Raw genomic sequence first — 21,674 nt, 5'->3', positions numbered from 1 at the left:
AACTGATAATGAAAGTGATACGTGGTAATGATAATGATAGCTTTCGAGATTACGTGAGCACTTTGGTAAGTATTTTATCAAATATGTGTGTACCAAGGACGACTGTGGTGGGAGAGGAGGGTATGAATGGGGGGAGATCTGAGTAATTTAGTTTAATATCCATACCCATCCTGTGGGCGGTAGTCAAAAGATTTTAGAGGTACATAATGGGTCCAGGAACTGGACCCCAAAGTTGTGGTAGCGGAACTAGTTATTTGAGTAGAAGTAGGGTTGAGGAGAGAGAAATTAGGAACTGGGAGACTGAGAAGTGGAGGGAGGAAGGGAAGAGAACTCGGGGTGACAGGAGGATGGGCGATTAGTGGCAGAGAAAGAGGAGGAACTGATTCCATTCGGAGATACCGTAAACATTGTCTTCATTTCCTCTTTAAGTATGTCTTGAGCCATTGTAGTGCCTTCCTGCTGTCTATCTTTCTCCAGTTCGTGAATTAGCCTCTTTGTGTGGTACTGGGGAAGAAAAATGTGTGATCACAAATGAAATACTTCCTAACAAAAAAAAAATCTTAGTCTTCAGGCCGGAGAATTTGCTTAAAAACTTCCCTCTCGATACGAAACACTGGATCATAATTCAATTTCTTCGTTTCCTACTCTCGTTCTTTTTTGTTATCCTTCCTCTCCTTGCTCTGTTCTCTCATTTCCTCCTCTTAAGACCACAGTGCGTCAAACATGACCTTGGAATATCCCGTAGACTGGTTTTTCTTCCTAGAAGTACCAGCTGTGACCAAGGTCAAGTTATCAAATTATGGAGAGAGGAGAATTTCGCATCTTGGTTAGTGTTTGTTAATGGGGTTTAAAGCCTGTTGACAACACAAAGGTCATTAAAATGAAGGTTGCATGTAACCTGTACAGCACCAATCAATAATATTTTAATTCCTAAAATGAGATTAAAGTAAGTTCTCAAGACATATAATAATTATTGTTGTAATCATGATTATACAGCGCATTTGGAGGGGATGAAAGGTATTCAGGCTTAATTCAGGGAACTGGAGCACAGATCCAATTCCCTAGATCAAGAGCCCCTCACCAGCGTCAAGGAACCTCCCTTGAGGGGCTGAAGACATTTAATGTATATATAGTATATATGTGTGTCGTGCCGAATAGGTAAAACTTGCTATTTTGGCTGAAATAACAACGCACTTGCCGAATAAGGCAAGCGAAAATTTGTGTATGTAGTGATTTCTCACAGATCATTCTGAAATTTGACGAAGAAAATATAATTCATTATGTTTGTTAATTATTAAATTGTAAACTTATCTAAAATATTTTTAGTTAGATTAGGCTAAATTAAATTGCGCTTGTTGTGAGGTTATGTGAGTTTTTCTAAGGTTTTAGTACAAAATTATTATTTTTTATATTAACATAAATGAAAAAAAATAAGTTTAAACGTGTAAGAGAACATTTTAGATAGGACTTAATTTTAAATAAGTTCTTGCTAATTGACCAATTTTACCTATCGGCACACACACACACACATGATAACGATAACGACATGATAACGACATACAAAATACTGAGAGGAATTGACAAGGTGGACAAAGACAGGATGTTCCAGAGATTGGACACAGTAACAAGGGGACACAGTTGGAAGTTGAAGACACAAATGAATCACAGGGATGTTAGGAAGTATTTCTTCAGCCACAGAGTAGTCAGAAAGTGGAATAGTTTGGGAAGCGATGTAGTGGAGGCAGGATCCATACATAGCTTTAAGCAGAGGTATGATAAAGCTCACGGTTCAGGGAGAGTGACCTAGTAGCGACCAGTGAAGAGGCGGGGCCAGGAGCTAGGACTCGACGCCTGCAACCTCAACTAGGTGAGTACACACACACACACACACACACACACACACACACGCAGCTGAGTGTATATAATCTTGCACACCAGGATATAGTCGTTATATTATTATTATTATTATTATTATTATTATTATTATTATTATTATTTCGATCTAACATCACTGTCATCAAATTATAAAAATGTAATTACCATACAATTGGCCCTGTTTATCATATATTGTCTTACAAATTTAAGCAACAAACAGGAAAAAATTATGAATATAAATAGTTGACACTGGAAATTCGTCTGAATACATAAGATATAAAGCGAGAAAACCTGAGAGATTTGAATTCTTCAAACAGCATTTAAGGTATGACTATTTTGATATTATATATTTAATTTTAAAATATAACTGCCTTCATTAATATAATGTATACTTTTCACTTCAGTGTAATACGTAGTAGAAGTTAGTAATTTATGTTTAATAAATTAATTTTTAATTGTTATAATCATTATTATTTAAAATGCGAAAATGAAGACAGGATACATCCTTCGACGGTCATGTTACATTGCATTTTCAACCCCATTTTTGACTGATGTCAAACAAGGGTTGAATGCATGAAAGTAGAATAAACGTAACACCAAAGTCATCTGTCAAGACAATGATGGCACTCCAAATGAGGATGTTACAGTGGTGCCATATTGTTCCTGAGTCAGTGGTATATACGCTAAGATATATATTTCTCTACTCATACATTATTATTATTATTATTATTATTATTATTATTATTATTATTATTATTATGTGGAGGCACTAAACCCACAAGGGTGCCTGCACGTAATAGTCACCAACGTCGTCCCGTGATCGTAGGACGGGAATGGTAGCACCAATTCCTTGGATCAAGAGCCCTTTGCCAGCATCAAGGTACGACTCCCCCAACCCCTTGAAAGAATGACGCAGGAATCTGATTATTCCTACACCGCAGTGTCCACCAGCTTGTGCTCTCATCCATTATGCAGGCGAGGAAGCCATCTTCATTATTCAAGTTGCTTCATTCTAGGTGCATTACAGCTTTTAGTTTCTACCTAGTTCTCCAGCGTCAGTTTCAGAGGTGACTTTCACCCTCTGAAAGAGATCTCGCTGGACCGTCTACCTCAAGCCAGCTAGATGGCTAAGTTAGTTAATATCTTTATTATGCGCCCCATATATATCCTGTGGGCGGCAGTCAAAAGATTAGAGCGGTACATAATGGGTCCAGGGACTGGACCCCAAAGTTTTGATAGATGAACAGGTTACAAAGGTAATGAACTTCAGGTAGATCTGGTCACAATTATGACCAAGTTACAAAGGTAATGAACCATCTACATGTCTATACATGGTTACAATCACGAACAAATTACAACGAGCAATTCACACGCCCACACCCGGTCAGTACAACTGTAATGAGTTATTAGAATGCTGAGCCTAGTCTCTCCTGCCACATAACTCGATCTATAGCAGAATACGGTAGCATTGTGTCTAGAGAAAATTCATTTTCTTCAGTTTGGAGTTGCTAGTTATGAATTGGCCTTATCTGGACTAATATGTTTTTAGTTGTAAAATGATATCTTTGTAATAAATAAAAGTTATGTAATTATATGAAAACCATTAATTCAGAATTACATGCCACTACGACCCATTTTGTTAAAGATATGAAGTACCTTTATTACCTGGAGTTTACCTGGAGAGAGTTCCGGGGGTCAACGCCCCCGCGGCCCAGTCTGTGACCAGGCCTCCTGGTGGATCAGAGCCTGATCAACCAGGCTGTTACTGTTGGCTGCACGCAAACCAACGTACGAGCCACAGCCCGGCTGGTCAGGAACCGACTTTAGGTGCGTGTTCAGTGCCAGCTTGAAGACCGCCAGGGGTCTGTTGGTAATCCCCCTTATGTATGCTGGGAGGCAGTTGAACAGTCTCGGGCCCCTGACACTTATTGTATGGTCTCTTAACGTGCTAGTGACACCTCTGCTTTTCATTGGGGGGATGTTGCATCGTCTGCCAAGTCTTTTGCTTTCGTAGTGAGTGAATTTCGTGTACAAGTTCGGTACTAGTCCCTCTAGGATTTTCTAGGTGTATATAATCATGTATCTCTCCCGCCTGCGTTCCAGGGAATACAGGTTCAGGAACCTCAAGCGCTCCCAGTAATTGAGGTGTTTTATCTCCGTTATGCGCGCCGAGAAGGTTCTCTGTACGTTTTCTAGGTCAGCAATTTCACCTGCCTTGAAAGGTGCTGTTAGTGTGCAGCAATATTCCAGCCTAGATAGAACAAGTGACTTGAAGACTGGCAGGAAATGGCGGAAATCGTACACCAAATCCAGTCATTCCTGGAATGGAGCCTGGTCACAGACCGGGCCGCGCGGGCGTTGACCCCCGGAACTCTCTCCAGGTAAACTCCAGGTAAACAGTCGATGGCCTCCACTCCAAACCAACAGATACAGATACTAATGCCGGAACCCCCCCCCCCCCCAGTACCAACAATACCACCAGTCCGATGACATTCTTCTTTGCAAATATACAGGGTCTAAAGCCAGCAACAAACAACAAAATACCTTTCATCCGTGGACTGCTATCAGTTAAAATCTCAGGGGGCTCTTTTGTCTGACTAGTGAGAGACTAAATGATACACTCATATACACAGGGATGAATATTTGAGAGAGGGAGAGAGATTTGCATTAGAGGCTACAAAACCACGTGGTACACGTGCTCTCACACCTTGAGGAATATGCTCCGCTCTTGGATTGCCTGACCCCCTGACTCTACGACTTTTGAACAGAACAAAGAGCCGAGCAACACCACTTATCTCTCGCCTGGACCCGGTCTGGATACATCTCTCATTCCAGCAGAGCCTTCAGCGCCGGAGATGTGGGTGGTCTTACTGCTATGTATAAAGTCAATGTTGTCAAGGTACCACACTTGGTTCCACTTCGCTGACGGCGAGAAGACAGGCAACAACTAACACTCTGGCTGTACCCTTCTCAAGAACATCACTTCATTTTAGATCATTTATTTCTACAATGATTCACAATCTGGAACATGTTGGTACAGCATAACGACATTGATGGAATGAAGTCAGTTGACTAAATGAAGGAAGCACGCCCAATGTTTCTACCCTCGCCGGGAATCGAACCCTGACCCTTGTATATGCAATACTTAGGGCATTTAAATAACGTTGCTCCCTCTTGTGGCTCTATTAATCCAATGCATTCTTGGTATGGAAAAATAAACACAAATGCAGTATAATGCGATCCCTTATTGACGTTTCGCCCACACTGGTTTTACCGAGTCACAAACAGATCTACCTGGTGTGAATAGTACATGAATATTTATAGGGAGGAGAGTGAGGTGGAAAATGCTGGCTAGGTTAGATTTGAGACGAACCTGTAACGAACTGCCAAGAATACTCATGTACTATTCACACTAGGTAGGTCTATTTGTGACTTGATAAAAAAGCCCACTGTGTGAGAGAAACGTTATCAGTAAATAACGCATTATACTCCATTTGTGTTTATTTTTCCATCGTTTCGGCATTTTATACCATTTATCTGCATTCTTGGTATATACCACAGAATAACTTTGATTTTTCGTATTTTAATTCGCTTTAAATACATATAATTCACAGGCATAAAAGCAGAAGAGCTCTGCTGTAGGTAACATTAAAAATTGAAGATTGAGACACTTAAGCAACATAAGTGTCTCAATATTCAACTTGTCAGTTTTCAAATCCATTTATCACATTAAAAGTGTCTCATTTTACTTCACTGACGCTATTCGTGAGTCTTTTCCAGTCATCCATAATTTTATGTCCAAACCATTGCTCTCCTATATCCTTTCTAAATCTAAATCCCCACAAGAGGAATAACCATACAACTGGTATTATTATACTGGTATTATTATATTCCTTAAAAGATGTACAGCGCCTGGGAGAAGGTAGGTTCTTAGGAAGGGGAGTGAAGCTCTAATACCCCGGATCAAGAGCCCTTACCAGCATAAACACACCACAAAAACTGCAAAGAAAAAACGTTGATAAATTAGACACATGTGCAACTCTTGGGTATCTTTATTAAGGAAACGTTTCGCCACACAGTGGCTTCATCAGTCCATACACAGGAGAAACTTGAAGAATAGGAGGAGAATGAGGTAATCAGTCCCTCAACCTTGAGTCGATGTGGTCAGTCCATTCATCCACAAAGAAAAAATGGGAGGTATAAGTTTGTTAGGCTACTCTGGCATCCCAGCGAGGGTCAGGCATCAGCTCCCAGCCAGGAGGTGGTAAGTAGTTGGACTCTGAACATTGTGATGCTCGTAACGAGTGCTACTCACAGATGATCAATTGAACTCTGATTACTGTGAGGCTTAAAAGAGATGCCACTGTGTACTCAGGTGATGACCAGTTGGACTCTGAGCGTAGCGGTGATCACAGCAGCCGTCTGTCCTCACTCGTAGACTCATCTTTATACAGTTTATATTTTTAACGCTGAAGACTACGGATTTAGTTTCTATGTGAGAGATATTGATACATCTTGGTGTTTTCCAATTCATAGTTTCGGAATAAATCACAAAGACTGCAGCCGCTGAAGCAAATGTCTGAATCAACAGGAATGCCTTTACAACAGGTGAGTATTTTATTTTCTTATAAACAGAGCACCATATTACGCCCACTAACCCATGCAGGGCCGACTTACTCACATTAAAGCATGTTTAGTTTCACTGATGAATTTACTGGCTAAATCAGTTGAAAAGTGGCACATGGGTAAGGGGACGCCCATACGGCTCATTCAGCCTGGGAATCGAAATCAGGTCCCTACGGTTGTGAGCACCTGACAAAACAACTGAAAGGATTTCTTTCATTGATGCTACTTGACAATTCTACTCGTCCATTTTGCAGTATGGAAACCAGAAATGCAATGTATATATTTAGGATTTTATTTGTAATTAATTTTAATTTTTAAATTTCAGTCATATCCCCCATATTTTACTTTTTCTTCAAGATATCTTACCAAGAAAGAACTCGAAACTTTGTATTCAAGTTGAATAGATATATATTTAGAAACAATATAAGGAATCTTATTTTTGGCAGTAGAGTTTCAGATCGGTGGAACAAACTACGGAATCCATGGTAAAGATATGTATTAAACTTTATTGACGATATCTCGCCCGCACAATGGGCTTTATCAAGTCACAAACAGATAACATGGTTGTAGATGAATGGTTCAGAGAACCGACACGTTGATAAATTAGACACATGTGCAACTCTTGGGTATCTTTATTGAGGAAACGTTTCGCCACACAGTGGCTTCATCAGTCCTTACAAAGGAGAAACGTGAAGAACAGGAGGAAAATGAGGTAATCAGTCCCTCAACCTTGAGTCGATGTGGTCAGTCCATCAATCTTGATGGACCCCCGGAACCCTCTCCAGGTATACTTCAGGTATCAACAATTCTGAAAACCAGTACTTACCTATGTCCTTTCTAAATCTAAATTTATGCGTGGAACAGTCTTCCGAGTAGGGTAGTAATATTTTTATTTCTACAAGTACAAGTACAAGTTGGTAGGTAAGACACATAGGCAACAGTTAGGCAACTTTATTCCGAAACGTTTCGCCTACACAATAGGCTTCTTCAGTCGAATACAGAAAGTAGGCAGGAACAGTAGAGATATGAAGACGATGTAATTAGTCCATCACCCTTGAAGTCGTAGAATTTGAGGTTGTCAGTCCCTCAGCCTCAGCAGTAGTGAGAATGTAGCCACTGACAGGTCATGACCCTCTCAGATCCAACAATTCTCACTTGAAAAGGTAGACCAAGGTGTTTTCTGTACCACCACCACCACCACCACCACCACCACTACTACTACTACTACTACTACTACTACTACTACTACTACTACTACTACTACTACTACTACTACTACTACTACTACTACTACTACTACCACCACCACCTCTCTTCTTCCTGCCTTACTACCTATCTTGTCCCGTCCCTGTCTGCTTGCCTGTATTTACTGCCCCCTTCTCCTTTCTTGAGCAGCATACGTTGCAACATTGCAGATTCCTTTCTCCTTCGGGAGCCAGAGACGGGTCATCGCAAGATTAAGACCTGTGCCAAGACCCCGGTCTTGGCGAACATTACATCATTTTGTTAGTGACTTTGTAAATGGTTCAAGTCGGACCGAAACGTCGTCATAGCTCCTCTCTCTCTCTCCTGTGTGAGAGTTATTTGTGTATTGTTCCAGTCACGATATTGTACATTTTTGTTATTTATTGAGAGAGAATAGTAATGTTAACAATATAGATTGAGGAACACGATACCAAAAAATTGGAGATTATATCTATTTTTTTTTTTATGCGAGTTGGACATGATCATTAAATTTAAGTTACTTCTTCAGAGTCGTTGATATATAATTATGAACATCTGCCTTATCTCACTTTTTTCCCTAGGTTCATCTGTTGTTAAATCAGTGTTACTAAAAAAAAAAATGGTGAAAATTTGCTATTACATATACTGTAAAATTGTATGGACGTCTGGTGTAGGTAAAATTCCGTGTGGTGTAAAAGGGGTGAAAGTTGGCATTTATAATGCCATGGAGTCACCTTGTCCTCCCATTTAGTTGTTACAGACAAAAGCAATAACTAGAAAAAAAAATACTTTAAGTTCTGATGCTATACTGTTACAATACTTTTTTTGCTTATTCAGAAATTCTTAAAAAGTAGAGGGAAAAAATATTTTGAATGTATTGTCAGCACATAACAGGCGATAATGAAAAACGTCATTATATACACTCACAACCTTGAGATATAAACTCAGTCCAACAAGAATATATCTCGCTGTCTTGTTTCATTTGTTTTGCCAAAACCGAAATGGCGCTATGTGGACTTACGTGGCCTGTAACTTAGTGGTTATAACATTCGGCTCGCAATCAAAACGCCATGGATTCAATTACCGGGCTGTTCACCAAGGTTCATGACTATTTGTAAACTAGTGGGTCTCCTGGGATGGGATTATATACCATACCATGAGCTACGGGCGAACACAAGCTCTTAACTCACTAGGACAGCTCTCCATTGGGCTGCTAACAGAGTCACTGGCTTCTTGGACCTCTTGGGGAGGGTCGATGGTGCTCGTGCAAGCAGCAAATCCTTGGGCAACTTGCTGCTGTTTGCAATGGCTGTCTACCGAGGAGAGACAGGCACCTAGCAACATCTGTTGTTGGGGCAATGGATGAATTCCCTACTATGTTTGTTAACTACTCATTACTCTGTAATTTGTCTATGATTGTAATCATGTTATAACGTGTTTATCATTCATTACCTTTGAAACTTGTCATGATTGTGACCAGCTCTACCTGATTAATGTGTTTATGATTCATTACCTTTGCAATTATTCATGAGTGTGACCAGCTCAACCTGGAGCTCATTACCTTTGTAACTTGGTCATGATTATGACCAGATCTAGTTCATTACCTTTGTAACTTGCTCAGTTATCAAAACTTTGGAGTCCAGTCCCTGGACCAATTATGTACCTCTGTAATCTTTTGACTACCGCCCACAGGATGGGTATGGGGTGCATAATAAACATATTAAACTAAACTAACTATTAACTCACGAGATCGTAATGACACGATTGCAAACAAACCATACCACGGGTGGGGATAGAACCCGCGATCAGAGTCTCAAAACTCCAGACCGTCGCGTTAGCCACTTAACTTGTGAAGGTGAATAAGTTTCAGGTTGTGTAGCCAAGCACATCGTAAGAACACTTTCACCTCCTGGTTCCTCACAGCGCGCCATTAATTATTTATGTTTCCAATGAGGCGTTTATTGCTTATTTCTTTTATTGGTATATGGAACTTTTTCTATTTATGCTGATAAAATAAGATTTGGCAATGATCCAGGGGAGAGCGAAACATCGTCACAAGGTTCCTCTCGTAGCTCGATCGCTAGCGCACTCAGCTCACACACTGAGGTCCGGGGATCTAATCCCTGGTACCGCTGGGAAACATTAGGACCCATTTCCGTAAGAAACCTGCCGTCTCTCTTCACTCCATCAGTAAAATGGGTGAACATCAAAATGGTATACAATACCGACAGATTGGTAGGTAAGACACATAGGCAACAGTTAGGCAACTTTATTCCGAAACGTTTCGCCTACACAGTAGGCTTCTTCATTAGAATACAGAAAGTAGGCAGGAACAGTATGGAACTGAACTTCTCCAGGCCGAGGGACTGACAACTTCAAATTCTACGACTTCAAGGGTGATGGACTGATTACATCGTCTTCACATCTCTACTGTTCCTGCCTATTTTCTGTATTCGACTGAAGAAGCCTACTGTGTAGGCGAAACGTTTCGGAATAAAGTTGCCTAACTGTTGCCTATGTGTCTTACCTACCAGTAAAATGGGTACCTGGGTGTTGGTCGACTGGTGTGGGTCGCATCCTGGGGACAAAATTGACCCAATTTGCCCGAAATGCATAACAAGCGGCTTTCTAGTAGTATGTCATTGATGTCAACTAGGCTTGTATACCTTGTACATGTACTTGTATACCTTGTACATGTACTTGTATACCTTGTACATGTACTTGTAGAAATAAAATACTATTATTACTAAGTGCGGGTTTTCGGTGAATTATTCCAGCCACGGTATTGCGATTTTATTCATTAATATATAGAAAATGAAGTTAAAATTCACCCAGTATTGAATTATTGTATTCGTGGGAAGACTAAACCTGTTGTACTCACCTATTTGTGGTTGCAGGGGTCGAATCTTAGCTCCTGGCCCCGCCTCTTCACTGGTTGCTACTGGGTCCTCTCTCTCCCCGCTGCTCCATGAGCTTTATCAAACCTCGTCTTAAAACTATGTATGGTTCCCGCCTCCACTACGTCACTTTCTAGGCTATTCCACTGCCTGACAACTCTATGACTGAAGAAATACTTCCTAAAATCCCTTTGACTCATCTGAGTCTTCAACTTCCAATTGTGACCTCTTGTTTCTGTGTCCCATCCCTGGAACATCCTGTCTTTGTCTACCTTGTCTATTCTGCGCAGTATTTATATGTCGTTATCATGTCTCCCCTGACCCTCCTGTCCTCCAGTGTCGTCAGGCCGATTTCCTTTAACCTTTCTTCGTAGGACATTCCCCTTAGCTCTGGAACTAACCTTGTCGCAAACCTTTGCACTTTTTCTAATTTCTTGACGTGCTTGATCAAGTGCGGGTTCCAAACAGGTGCTGCATACTCCAGTATGGGCCTGACGTACACTGTTTACAGTGTCTTCAATGATTCCTTACTAAGCTATCGGAACGCTGTTCTCAGGTTTGCCAGGCGCCCATATGCTGCAGCAGTTATCTGGTTGATGTGTGCTACCGGAGACATACTCGGTGTTATACTCACCACCAGATCTTTCTCCTTGAGCGAGGTTTGCAGTCTTTGGCCACCTAGCCTATACTCCGTCTGCAGTCTTCTGTGCCCTTCCCCGATCTTCATGACTTTGCATTTGGCGGGGTTAAATTCGAAAAGCCAGTTGCTGGATCAGGTGTCCAGTCTGTCCAGGTCTCTTTGAAGTCCTACCTGATCCTCATCTGATTTAATTCTCCTCATTAACTTCACATCATACAGCGCCTGGGTTATTCGAGGTAATCGGGCTGGATAACTCCAGCAATCTGGATCAGAAGTTCTTCACCAACATTAAGACACTTTCCTCAGTCGAAGGACTCAGTGTTGAAGATTACTTGATGACTTACGGCAAACAAAACTTGTGTTTACCGCAGACACTGAGGTGTTGTGATTGTTTATGTGTTCGTTGTTTGCTCTTACGTGTCATTGAATCAATACCATCAGTAATGTTACCATATGTACCTTGTGTCTGGTGGCTAATGCTCTCGCTTCACACACGGAGGGTCCGGGTTCGATTCCCGGCGGGGTGGAAACATTTCGACGTGTTTCCTTACACCTGTTGTCCTGTTCACCTAGCAGCAAATAGGTACGTGGGTGTTAGTCGACTGATGTGGGTCGCATCCTGGGGGACAAAATTGAGGACCACAATGGAAAAAAGTTAGACAGTCCTCGACGACGCACTGACTTTCTTGGGTTATCCTGGGTAGCTAACCCTCCGGGGTTAAAAATCCGAACGAAATCTTATCTTATCCACATATACCATCAACATTATATGTTACAAGTCGTTGTTCTCAAGTTTGACAAATATTTTCAACGTTAAACATAGTAGATATTACTTGATTCACGAAATCGTAATGACACGATTGCAGGCTAACGCGTCGGTCTGGAGTTTTATGACTCTCTGATCGCGGGTTCTAACCCCGCTCGTGGTATGGTTTGATAGTAGTTGTTGTGTGAACTATTAACAATGTTTCTTATGGAAACAAAGAACAACTCTTTCTTTTATTACAAGCAGAGCTAAGCCAAGGGAATAAATAAATAAGATACGTACATGTGGTGGCTTGCATATAATCTGATTAATCAGGCCGGTTCTGGGACCTTTATCACTTCCAATAAACAGGACCGAAAAGTTTTCTAGTAAGTATGGCCTAATGTTTGCTCATGTGTCATATTAAATTTGTCGGGATCAGTTTCCAAGGTTTATACCAGGTTGTGAGATCTGACCTGAGATCGCGCCCAGGGGGCGATGGTTCATGTAATTGTCTACAGGTAACTCACAGAGGGAAAGGTCAGACCCATAGGGATCATACATTTTATTTAGCAGTGTTACACCGTGAGAACAACACTGAGTCACACAGCGTATGACTGCCTCGTATGGGCCTACTGGCCCATACGAGGCAGGTCCTTATCAAAACGATCTCTACCTAAAGCCACCCAAGAAATAACTCCCGTACCCCATGACACCAATCAAACCCAGCCCCTCCCACTCATATATTTGTCCAGTCTCTTCTTAAAGCTACCCAAGGTCCTAGCCTCTATCACCCCACTAGGAAGACTGTTCCACGCATCTACAACTCTGTTAGAAAACCAGTACTTACCTATGTCCTTTCTAAATCTAAATTTATCCAACTTATATCCATTATTTCTGGTTATTACCTGGTTCGACACCCTCAGTACTTTATTAATATCTCCCTTGTTTATGCCTGTCATCCACTTATACACTTCAATGATATCTCTCATTCTACGCCTCTCCAGAGAGTGGAGATTTAAGGCTTTAAGTCTGTCTTCATACGGGAGGTTCCTTACACAGTAAATCATTTTATTCATTCTTGATGAACATCAAAATGGTATACAATACCGACAGGTTGTTAGGTAAGACACATATGCAACAGTTAGACAACTTTATTCCGAAACGTTTCGCCTACACAGTAGGCTTCTTCAGTCGAATACAGAAAGTAGGCAGGAACAGTAGAGATGTGAAGACGATGTAATCAGTCCATCACCCTTGAAGTCGTAGAATTTGAGGTTGTCAGTCCCTCGGCCTGGAGAAGTTCAGTTCCATAGTCAGGAACTATCTGAAGATCAAGCGACAGTGCGGAGACTTAAATACTATCGGAAGGAGAGGTGCAGATCCAACACTTCTCACTTCAAAAGCTTGTCCAAGGTGTTTTCTGTACCAAGATGCCATGTGTTGCATTGTTGGTATTTATTTCCATTTTGATGTTCATCTTGTCAGACACTGGAAATAAATGGTATAAAATACCGACACAATGGAAAATATAAACACAAATGCAGTATAATGTGATCCTTTATTGATTACGTTTCGCCCACACTACGTTTCGCCCACTGTGTGGGCGAAACGTAGTCAATAAAGGATCACATTATACTGCATTTGTGTTTATATTTTCCATTGTCAGACACTGCAACACATGGCATCTTGGTACGGAAAACACCTTGGACAAGCTTTTGAAGTGAGAAGTGTTGGATCTGAGAGGGACATGACCTCTCAGTGGCTACATTCTCACTACTACTACTACTACTACTCTGCACATCTCCTTCCGACAGTATTTAAGTCTCCGCACTGTCGCTTGATCTTCAGATAGTTCCTGACTATGGAACTGAACTTCTCCAGGCCGAGGGACTGACAACCTCAAATTCTACGACTTCAAGGGTGATGGACTGATTACATCGTCTTCACATCTCTACTGTTCCTGCCTACTTTCTGTATTCGACTGAAGAAGCCTACTGTGTAGGCGAAACGTTTCGGAATAAAGTTGTCTAACTGTTGCATATGTGTTTTACCTTAGTCATTCTTCTCTGTATGCTCTCTAATGAGTCTATGTCCATCCTGTAGTAAGGAGACCAAAACTGAGCAGCATAATCTAAATGAGGCCTCACTAGTGATGTATAGAGCTGTAAAATAACTTTTGGACTTCTGTTACTTATCACATTATATCACTCAGGATGGGACTGTGTTGAAATCTGAGCTGAGAGACTTCAATAGGGCAATGAGGATATTGTCAAGTATTCCAGTAAGGGTTCGTCAACTGGCGGAGCTTCAAAAGCTTCGTTCCAGCATAACTGGAATTACTGTCACCTGGAGAATAAGGGGAGGGATGGAGGCAGTCAGGTTCGACTCTAGTGGTAAATTCCAATTCCTTGGATCAGGAGCGTACCAGCCTCAAAGAACTTTTCATGAAGGGACCACAGATGTATAATCATGGGACACTAAGGCTACAGTAAATGGAATGAACTGTTTTTCCCCGAGGGTTTCAGGTTGGTCGAGTGTTAGTTGCCGTCAAGGCCTCAGAGTGTGAGGTGGCTCGCTTTGTCGCTCACGGTTTTGTGTTCAAGAATCTCAGTTGGAAGTGTTTTTGAAGACAATGTTGAGAAATTTATGTATTTAATTTAATATTCATGGGTAATATCAATGTCGTTTTATGTTGTTGTTACTTTGACATTGTTGTGACGTGTTATATGCCCCTGGAAGGCTTGGAATGTCATGGGCTAAAGTGAGAGACTATACGATATAATATAATATCAGCAAAATTTCTTATAGATGCGAACTTGGTGACATTTCTCACGAGTATGAAAGATTACATTATAAATTAACTTAATTATCGTCTGGTGTTAGTGCGTATACAACTGGAAACCGATCATATTTCCTTTAGGTTTATATTATTAATGACATATAACACTGGTGAACAATGTAAACTTTCTCTCCCTTCTGGTGTTTTAATCAAGTTTATTTACAACCCAAGTAAGAAAGCTGTGATAGATGTAGTGAGGAGGTGAAGTGGGTGCGGGATTGTGTTTATATCAATTGTTACCTTAACCAATCACAGTCTTCTACGTCATTACTACGTCATTACTACGTCATTAACTTTTACCTACGTCGCTGATTTTCTTTCCACATACGTGACTTACTTTCAGCAATCCACTTAATTTTGTCACTGTTGAATTGTCTTTTAACAGTAACTACGAATGTGAATGGTATGTTGTATTACTGAGCTAATTGCTCAGTGATTACCCTTAATAGGTTTTATATAATTTGATTTATCATTAAGATGACTGCAGTGTTGCACAGAGTTGCACCATATGGCATAGTTAGTGTTCGCGTGCCTTTAGGGTTTGTGATTTCGCTTGGTCTGTTTAGCTTTCTTAGGCTATCCAAAGTTAAATGTAAATTAGTCTCAGTTGTGAGCCCATAATAATTACAACATATGCACAAATAAACCATACATAGAGAGATTAAACTAAAAAGGAGAGAGAGAGAGAGAGAGAGAGAGAGAGAGAGAGAGAGAGAGAGAGAGAGAGAGAGAGAGAGAGAGAGAGTCAGAGAGAGAGAGAGAGAGAGAGAGAGAGAGAGAGAGAGAAACTTACGATCATTTACAAAGTCACAGCGTGATTTTATAAATGATCCAAGCTTCTAAGCTTCTCTCTCCTATGTGCGGGTTATTTGTATATTGTTCTTTATTGCAACATATACTTTATACTGACAGTAAAAAAATTACAGAAGTGTATGCCAGTGGTATATATAATACCTACAAGATGATGAATTAGACACGTGCAATATCTGGGTATCTTTATCCTGTAGACGTTTCGCCAACCAGTGGCGAAACGTCTACAGAATAGAGGTAGAAGATGAGGTAATCGGTCACAGGTGTTCAGCACCGTACTGAATACCTGCTCCTAGGCTGAGGGACTGATTACCTCATGGTGGCCCGGTGGCCTGGTGGCTAAAGCTCCCGCTTCACACACGGATGGCCCGGGTTCGATTCCCGGCGGGTGGAAACATTTCGACACGTTTCCTTACACCTGTTGTCCTGTTCACCTAGCAGCAAATAGGCACCTGGGTGTTAGTCGACTGGTGTGGGTCGCATCCTGGGGGACAAGATTAAGGACCCCAATGGAAATAAGTTAGACAGTCCTCGATGACGCACTGACTTTCTTGGGTTATCCTGGGTGGCTAACCCTCCGGGGTTAAAAATCCGAACGTTATCTTATCTTATGTACCTCTTCAGTCTTCTGTATTGTAGTGATAAAGCCACTGGTTGGAGGAATGTCTACAGAATATATACCTAGATGTACATGTGTCTTAATTCATTAATAACAGTAATGTATAAAAAATATTTACAAATTTAACCTGAATGAGATTTAGATCAAAGATGGTAACTAATATTGCAGCCCATCCTTGCACCAGGAGTGATAAACGTTGAGAATTCAACGTTCTCTGTTACCTTTGGTCAGAGCTTTGCAGGAAATAGAGAATTTTTCAATTTTCTTTGTCAAAATATGTTTTTTATAGGGTTATATCACGTAACCCAACCTAACCTAGCCAATGCAGATAAGATAAAGAATAAAAATTCAGCATACCCTAATTGTAGTGCTCCTGTTCTCTTATTATTAGACTACCTCTACTATGATTACTACTATTTCTGCTACTACATACTACCATTATTACTGCTACAATAATAATACTCCCGTTCTGCCACTCCCGTCAACATGTTTCCTCCCTTCGCACTTCTCCGTGTGACTCAGCGCTTTCTTTGATAATAATAATAATAATAATAATAATAATAATAATAATAATATAATAATAATAATAATTCTCTATGTGACTAGTTAATGGTTCAAGTCGGACTGAGTTTACCTGGAGAGAGTTCCGGGGGTCAACGCCCCCGCGGCCCGGTCTGTGACCAGGCCTCCTGGTGGATCAGAGCCTGATCAACCAGGCTGTTACTGCTGGCTGCACGCAAACCAACGTACGAGCCACAGCCCGGCTGGTCAGGAACCGACTTTAGGTGCTTGTCCAGTGCCAGCTTGAAGACTGCCAGGGGTCTGTTGGTAATCCCCCTTATGTATGCTGGGAGGCAGTTGAACAATCTCGGGCCCCTGACACTTATTGTATGGTTTCTTAACGTGCTAGTGACACCCCTGCTTTTCATTGGGGGCATGTTGCATCGTCTGCCAAGTCTTTTGCTTTCGTAGTGAGTGATTTTCGTGTGCAGGTTCGGTACTAGTCCCTCTAAGATTTTCCAGGTGTATATAATCATGTATCTCTCCCGCCTGCGTTCCAGGGAGTACAGGTTCAGGAACCTCAAGCGCTCCCAGTAATTGAGGTGTTTTATCTCCGTTATGCGCGCCGTGAAGGTTCTCTGTACATTTTCTAGGTCAGCAATTTCACCTGCCTTGAAAGGTGCTGTTAGTGTGCAGCAATATTCCAGCCTAGATAGAACAAGTGACCTGAAGAGTGTCATCATGGGCTTGGCCTCCCTAGTTTTGAAGGTTCTCATTATCCATCCTGTCATTTTTCTAGCAGATGCGATTGATACAATGTTATGGTCCTTGAAGGTGAGATCCTCCGACATGATCACTCCCAGGTCTTTGACGTTGGTGTTTCGCTCTATTTTGTGGCCAGAATTTGTTTTGTACTCTGATGAAGATTTAATTTCCTTGTGTTTACCACATCTGAGTAATTGGAATTTCTCATCGTTGAACTTCATATTGTTTTCTGCAGCCCACTGAAAGATTTGGTTGATGTCCGCCTGGAGCCTTGCAGTGTCTGCAATGGAAGACACTGTCATGCAGATTCGGGTGTCATCTGCAAAGGAAGACACGGTGCTGTGGCTGACATCCTTGTCTATGTCAGATATGAGGATGAGGAACAAGATGGGAGCGAGTACTGTGCCTTGTGTAACAGAGCTTTTCACCGTAGCTGCCTCGGACTTTACTCTGTTGACTACTGCTCTCTGTGTTCTGTTAGTGAGGAAATTATAGATCCATCGACCAACTTTTTCTGTTATTCCTTTAGCACGCATTTTGTGCGCTATTACGCCATGGTCACACTTGTCGAAGGCTTTTGCAAAGTCTGTATATATTACATCTGCATTCTTTTTTTCTTCTAGTGCATCTAGGACCTTGTCGTAGTGATCCAATAGTTGAGACAGACAGGAGCGACCTGTTCTAAACCCATGTTGCCCTGGGTTGTGTAATTGATGGGTTTCTAGATGGGTGGTGATCTTGCTTCTTAGGACCCTTTCAAAGATTTTTATGATATGGGATGTTAGTGCTATCGGTCTGTAGTTCGTTGCTATTGCTTTTTCTGCCCCCTTTGTGGAGTGGGGCTATGTCTGTTGCTTTTAGTAACTGTGGGACGACCCCCGTGTCCATGCTCCCTCTCCATAGGATGGTAAAAGCTCGTGATAGGGGCTTCTTGCAGTTCTTGATGAACACGGACTTCCACGAGTCTGGCCCTGGGGCAGAGTGCATGGGCATGTCATCTATCGCCTGTTCGAAGTCATTTGGTGTCAGGATAACATCAGATAGGCTTGTGTTAACCAAATTCTGTGGCTCTCATAAAAAAATCATTTTGATCTTCGACTCTCAGTCTGGTTAGCGGCTTGCTAAAAACTGAGTCATATTGGGACTTGAGTAGCTCACTCATTTCCTTGCTGTCATCTGTGTAGGACCCATCTTGTTTAAGTAGGGGCCCAATACTGGACGTTGTTCTCGACTTTGATTTGGCATAGGAGAAGAAATACTTCGGGTTTCTTTCGATTTCATTTATGGCTTTTAGTTCTTCCCGCGATTCCTGACTCCTATAAGATTCCTTTAGCTTAAGTTCGATGCTTGCTATTTCTCTGACCAGTGACTCCCTACGCATTTCAGATATATTGACCTCTTTTAGCCGCTCTGTTATTCTTTTCCGTCGCCTGTAAAGGGAGCGCCTGTCTCTTTCTATTTTACATCTACTACTCCTTTTTCTTAGAGGAATAAGCCTTGTGCATACATCATTATAAGTTTGTCTCCTGTGTGTGGGTATTTGTACAGACAAGTATGTAATTAAGACTCATACGCAGCATCAAGAAATTCGTAAGGCTAAGGAGTGATTACCTCAGACCTAATTAAAGGCTAGGGGACTGTTCAACTCACATCTATATCTCCACTACTAATACTGTCTCCATTATTTAAGGCACGTTATACATAATAACTGTTGCATGTGTTGTACTTACCGACTCAGATATTGACTGGTGAGTGCTATAGAAACAGTTTGAGCAACTTGGCAGCTAGGAGAGTTCATGATTTGAAGTACGTGTTTCTTGTAATATCTGTATGACAAGGTAGGGGAATGGAAGTCCGAAAATCTTTTGGAAATCGGTAGATATGGAAGGCGCTTACAAAAAAAAAAAGAGGTCTGTTACGTTTGGTTTCGATGCTTTGAGTAAAAGGTGAATGAGATCGCTTTAGAGGTTTTCTGCACTCTTTAGTGAATTATTAACCTTGTTTATGAGGAAGTTGAGGAATGGGAGTTTGTCGTCGATATAATAAGAGGTTCAATATACGTTATGTTTCTCTATAGCTCGTGGACATTGTCACTTTTAGGGTTGGTGAGGACATCGCTGATGTAACGCACCCATTTGACGTTATTAAAGATAATGTTATCGAAACGTTCACCTAAGTGTTCCACGTAAAAATTCTCTAGTATAACACTGAAGAGACCCCTCAGGTCACTGCTGGTAGAGGCTGTTATTGAACGTGACACAGTTGATGCAGAGTTCAATGCTATCGAGAAAGTCGTTTGAAGGAAACTGTAGCAAGTTACATATTTGCGCATTTCTCTAAGTATTGAGCCTAGAGTGGAGTTCTTGAACAAGATTTCATTGCCTTATTTAAAATCCATGCTGTGCGATGGACATGTTAAGGTAAACATTTCTTCCTCTAACCTTGTAAAATGTAATATCCCGGGTAACTACACTATGGGATGTAACATTTTGATATAAATAGTACATTCCTATGTATTTTCTAAATTTATTCAACTTTCATTCGATTTTACGAGCTGACCTGGCTATGTATTTTAAAGACTTTTTTTTTTCATTTGTACGTTGTAGCATAAGTAATGTATGTGGTACTGTGGCAGTCACAGAGCGGTGGATATGACCATCAAATAAAGGAAGTAGTGAGTTAATTCCCATTCAGCTTTGTCAGTCATCATACCCGACTAAATTAAGTACACTTTATATAGGTTAATTTTTATATTTTGCTTTTAGAGACTGCTGTTTTAAATTGCCACATTATATACGGTAAGCATATTATTATTAATGCCATAAATTTTGAAAATATAGCGTAGTAGAATCTAACACAGCCAAAGTTTTGATGTATTCGCATTGGGTTCTCTTGTCTTACTAAGACACATTTGTATACCATCTTTATGATCAAATGATAATATACAAGATATGAAAGTCATTTCAAAATTACAGGATATATACGTTATACCATAGTGAATCGACTTTTGTGTCAGTATTGCGGGACGGTCGTCGTCCTTCATAGAGCGGTTTTCCCAGACACTCCTTCAAGGAGTGTGTGTTGGAGATATATTTACTCGAGTAACAAAGGCTTGCCTATCTCTCGAGTAGCTATATAATAATAATATTATCTTTATATACTACAAGTACATGTACAAGGTATACAGGCCTAGCTGACATCAATGACATACTACTAGAAAGTCGCTTGTTATGCCGAGCATTTCGGGCAAATTAGGTCAGTTTTTTTTTTCCCAGGGTGCGACCCACACCAGTCGACTAACACCCAGGTACCCATTTTATACTGATGAGTGAACAGGGACAGCAGGTGTCTTATGGAAACACGACCCTAATGTTTTCCAGCGGTACTGGAGGAGATTCGAACTCCGGACCTCAGTGTGCGAGCTGAGTGCTCCGAGCAATTGAGTCACTTCACGTACGGTTTGCAGAACACTTAAGTTGGGTTAGTTGTCTTGTATCCATAAATTATAATATACCATAACAGAAACAAATATAAATATAAGATAAAAGGCGATAAAAAGAAAGTTTGCGGCGCGAACAGAAAACTGCTTTCAGCAGTCACCCAATTGACTGTTTTTGCAACAGTGCCAGTGACCATTTTACCTTTGTGATCTTCGCAACCAGAATCATACGTTTGAATGTTAATCCATCCCATTAATATATTTAGAGGGACATGAGTTGGCGGTTGTGGAACTGCAACCCACTCTGAGTGAATACTGAAACTGCTGATGGTTTGGTCACACAACTGAGCTCTGCAACTGGACCGTTCAGTGCTTTGTCTTCCACTAGAATGTTCAGGATGACCCCATCTGTCAGTACTTTCCGCCTCGTTGCCTCAGCTGTTTAAGGAATCACTCGTATTTAACAGGAATGCGATGTTTTCTGCGCCTTCACCATTTCTTACGCTGAACTCCTCGAGGGAGGTATCTTGAAATCAGGAATTGAACTTATCCTCCCACTCCCTACCTTTTAGCGCTTTTCTATGATGATATTAATCTTGTACTGAATGACGCATACGGTTTGAGTGTGAAAAGAAGCTGTTTTTATATTTTTATGTTCTTTATTTTTACTAACGTTGGTCCAGTGGTGGAG

General features: G+C 41.0%; 1 protein-coding gene across 11 annotated transcripts in view; it reads left to right on the top strand.

Moving 5' to 3' along the window:
• Positions 1–21,674, top strand: part of LOC128704118 (uncharacterized) — a 44,131-nt gene that overhangs the window by 5,101 nt on the left and 17,356 nt on the right. For 4 of the 11 annotated variants that reach the window (XM_070099163.1, XM_070099156.1, XM_070099165.1 and 1 more), the window contains exon 2: positions 2,086–2,200. The exons of 2 other annotated variants lie outside the window; for them this stretch is intronic. Coding sequence is in view for 2 of the 9 variants with exons in the window: in XM_070099160.1 (XP_069955261.1) it covers positions 6,451–6,483 (33 nt within the window). In the remaining 7 variants the exon portion in view is untranslated. Of the gene's footprint in view, positions 1–2,085; positions 2,201–6,145; positions 6,484–14,532; positions 14,681–21,674 lie in introns of those variants that run through there. 5 more of the 11 variants (XM_070099166.1, XM_070099160.1, XM_070099159.1 and 2 more) reach the window with 5 other exon arrangements.

The sequence above is a fragment of the Cherax quadricarinatus genome, chromosome 66 (genome assembly GCF_038502225.1).
Source record: "Cherax quadricarinatus isolate ZL_2023a chromosome 66, ASM3850222v1, whole genome shotgun sequence".
In the NCBI taxonomy this organism is placed as follows: domain Eukaryota; kingdom Metazoa; phylum Arthropoda; class Malacostraca; order Decapoda; family Parastacidae; genus Cherax; species Cherax quadricarinatus.
The sequence above is the reverse complement of the archived record's forward strand: the minus strand, read 5'-3'. Positions and strand labels throughout refer to the sequence as shown.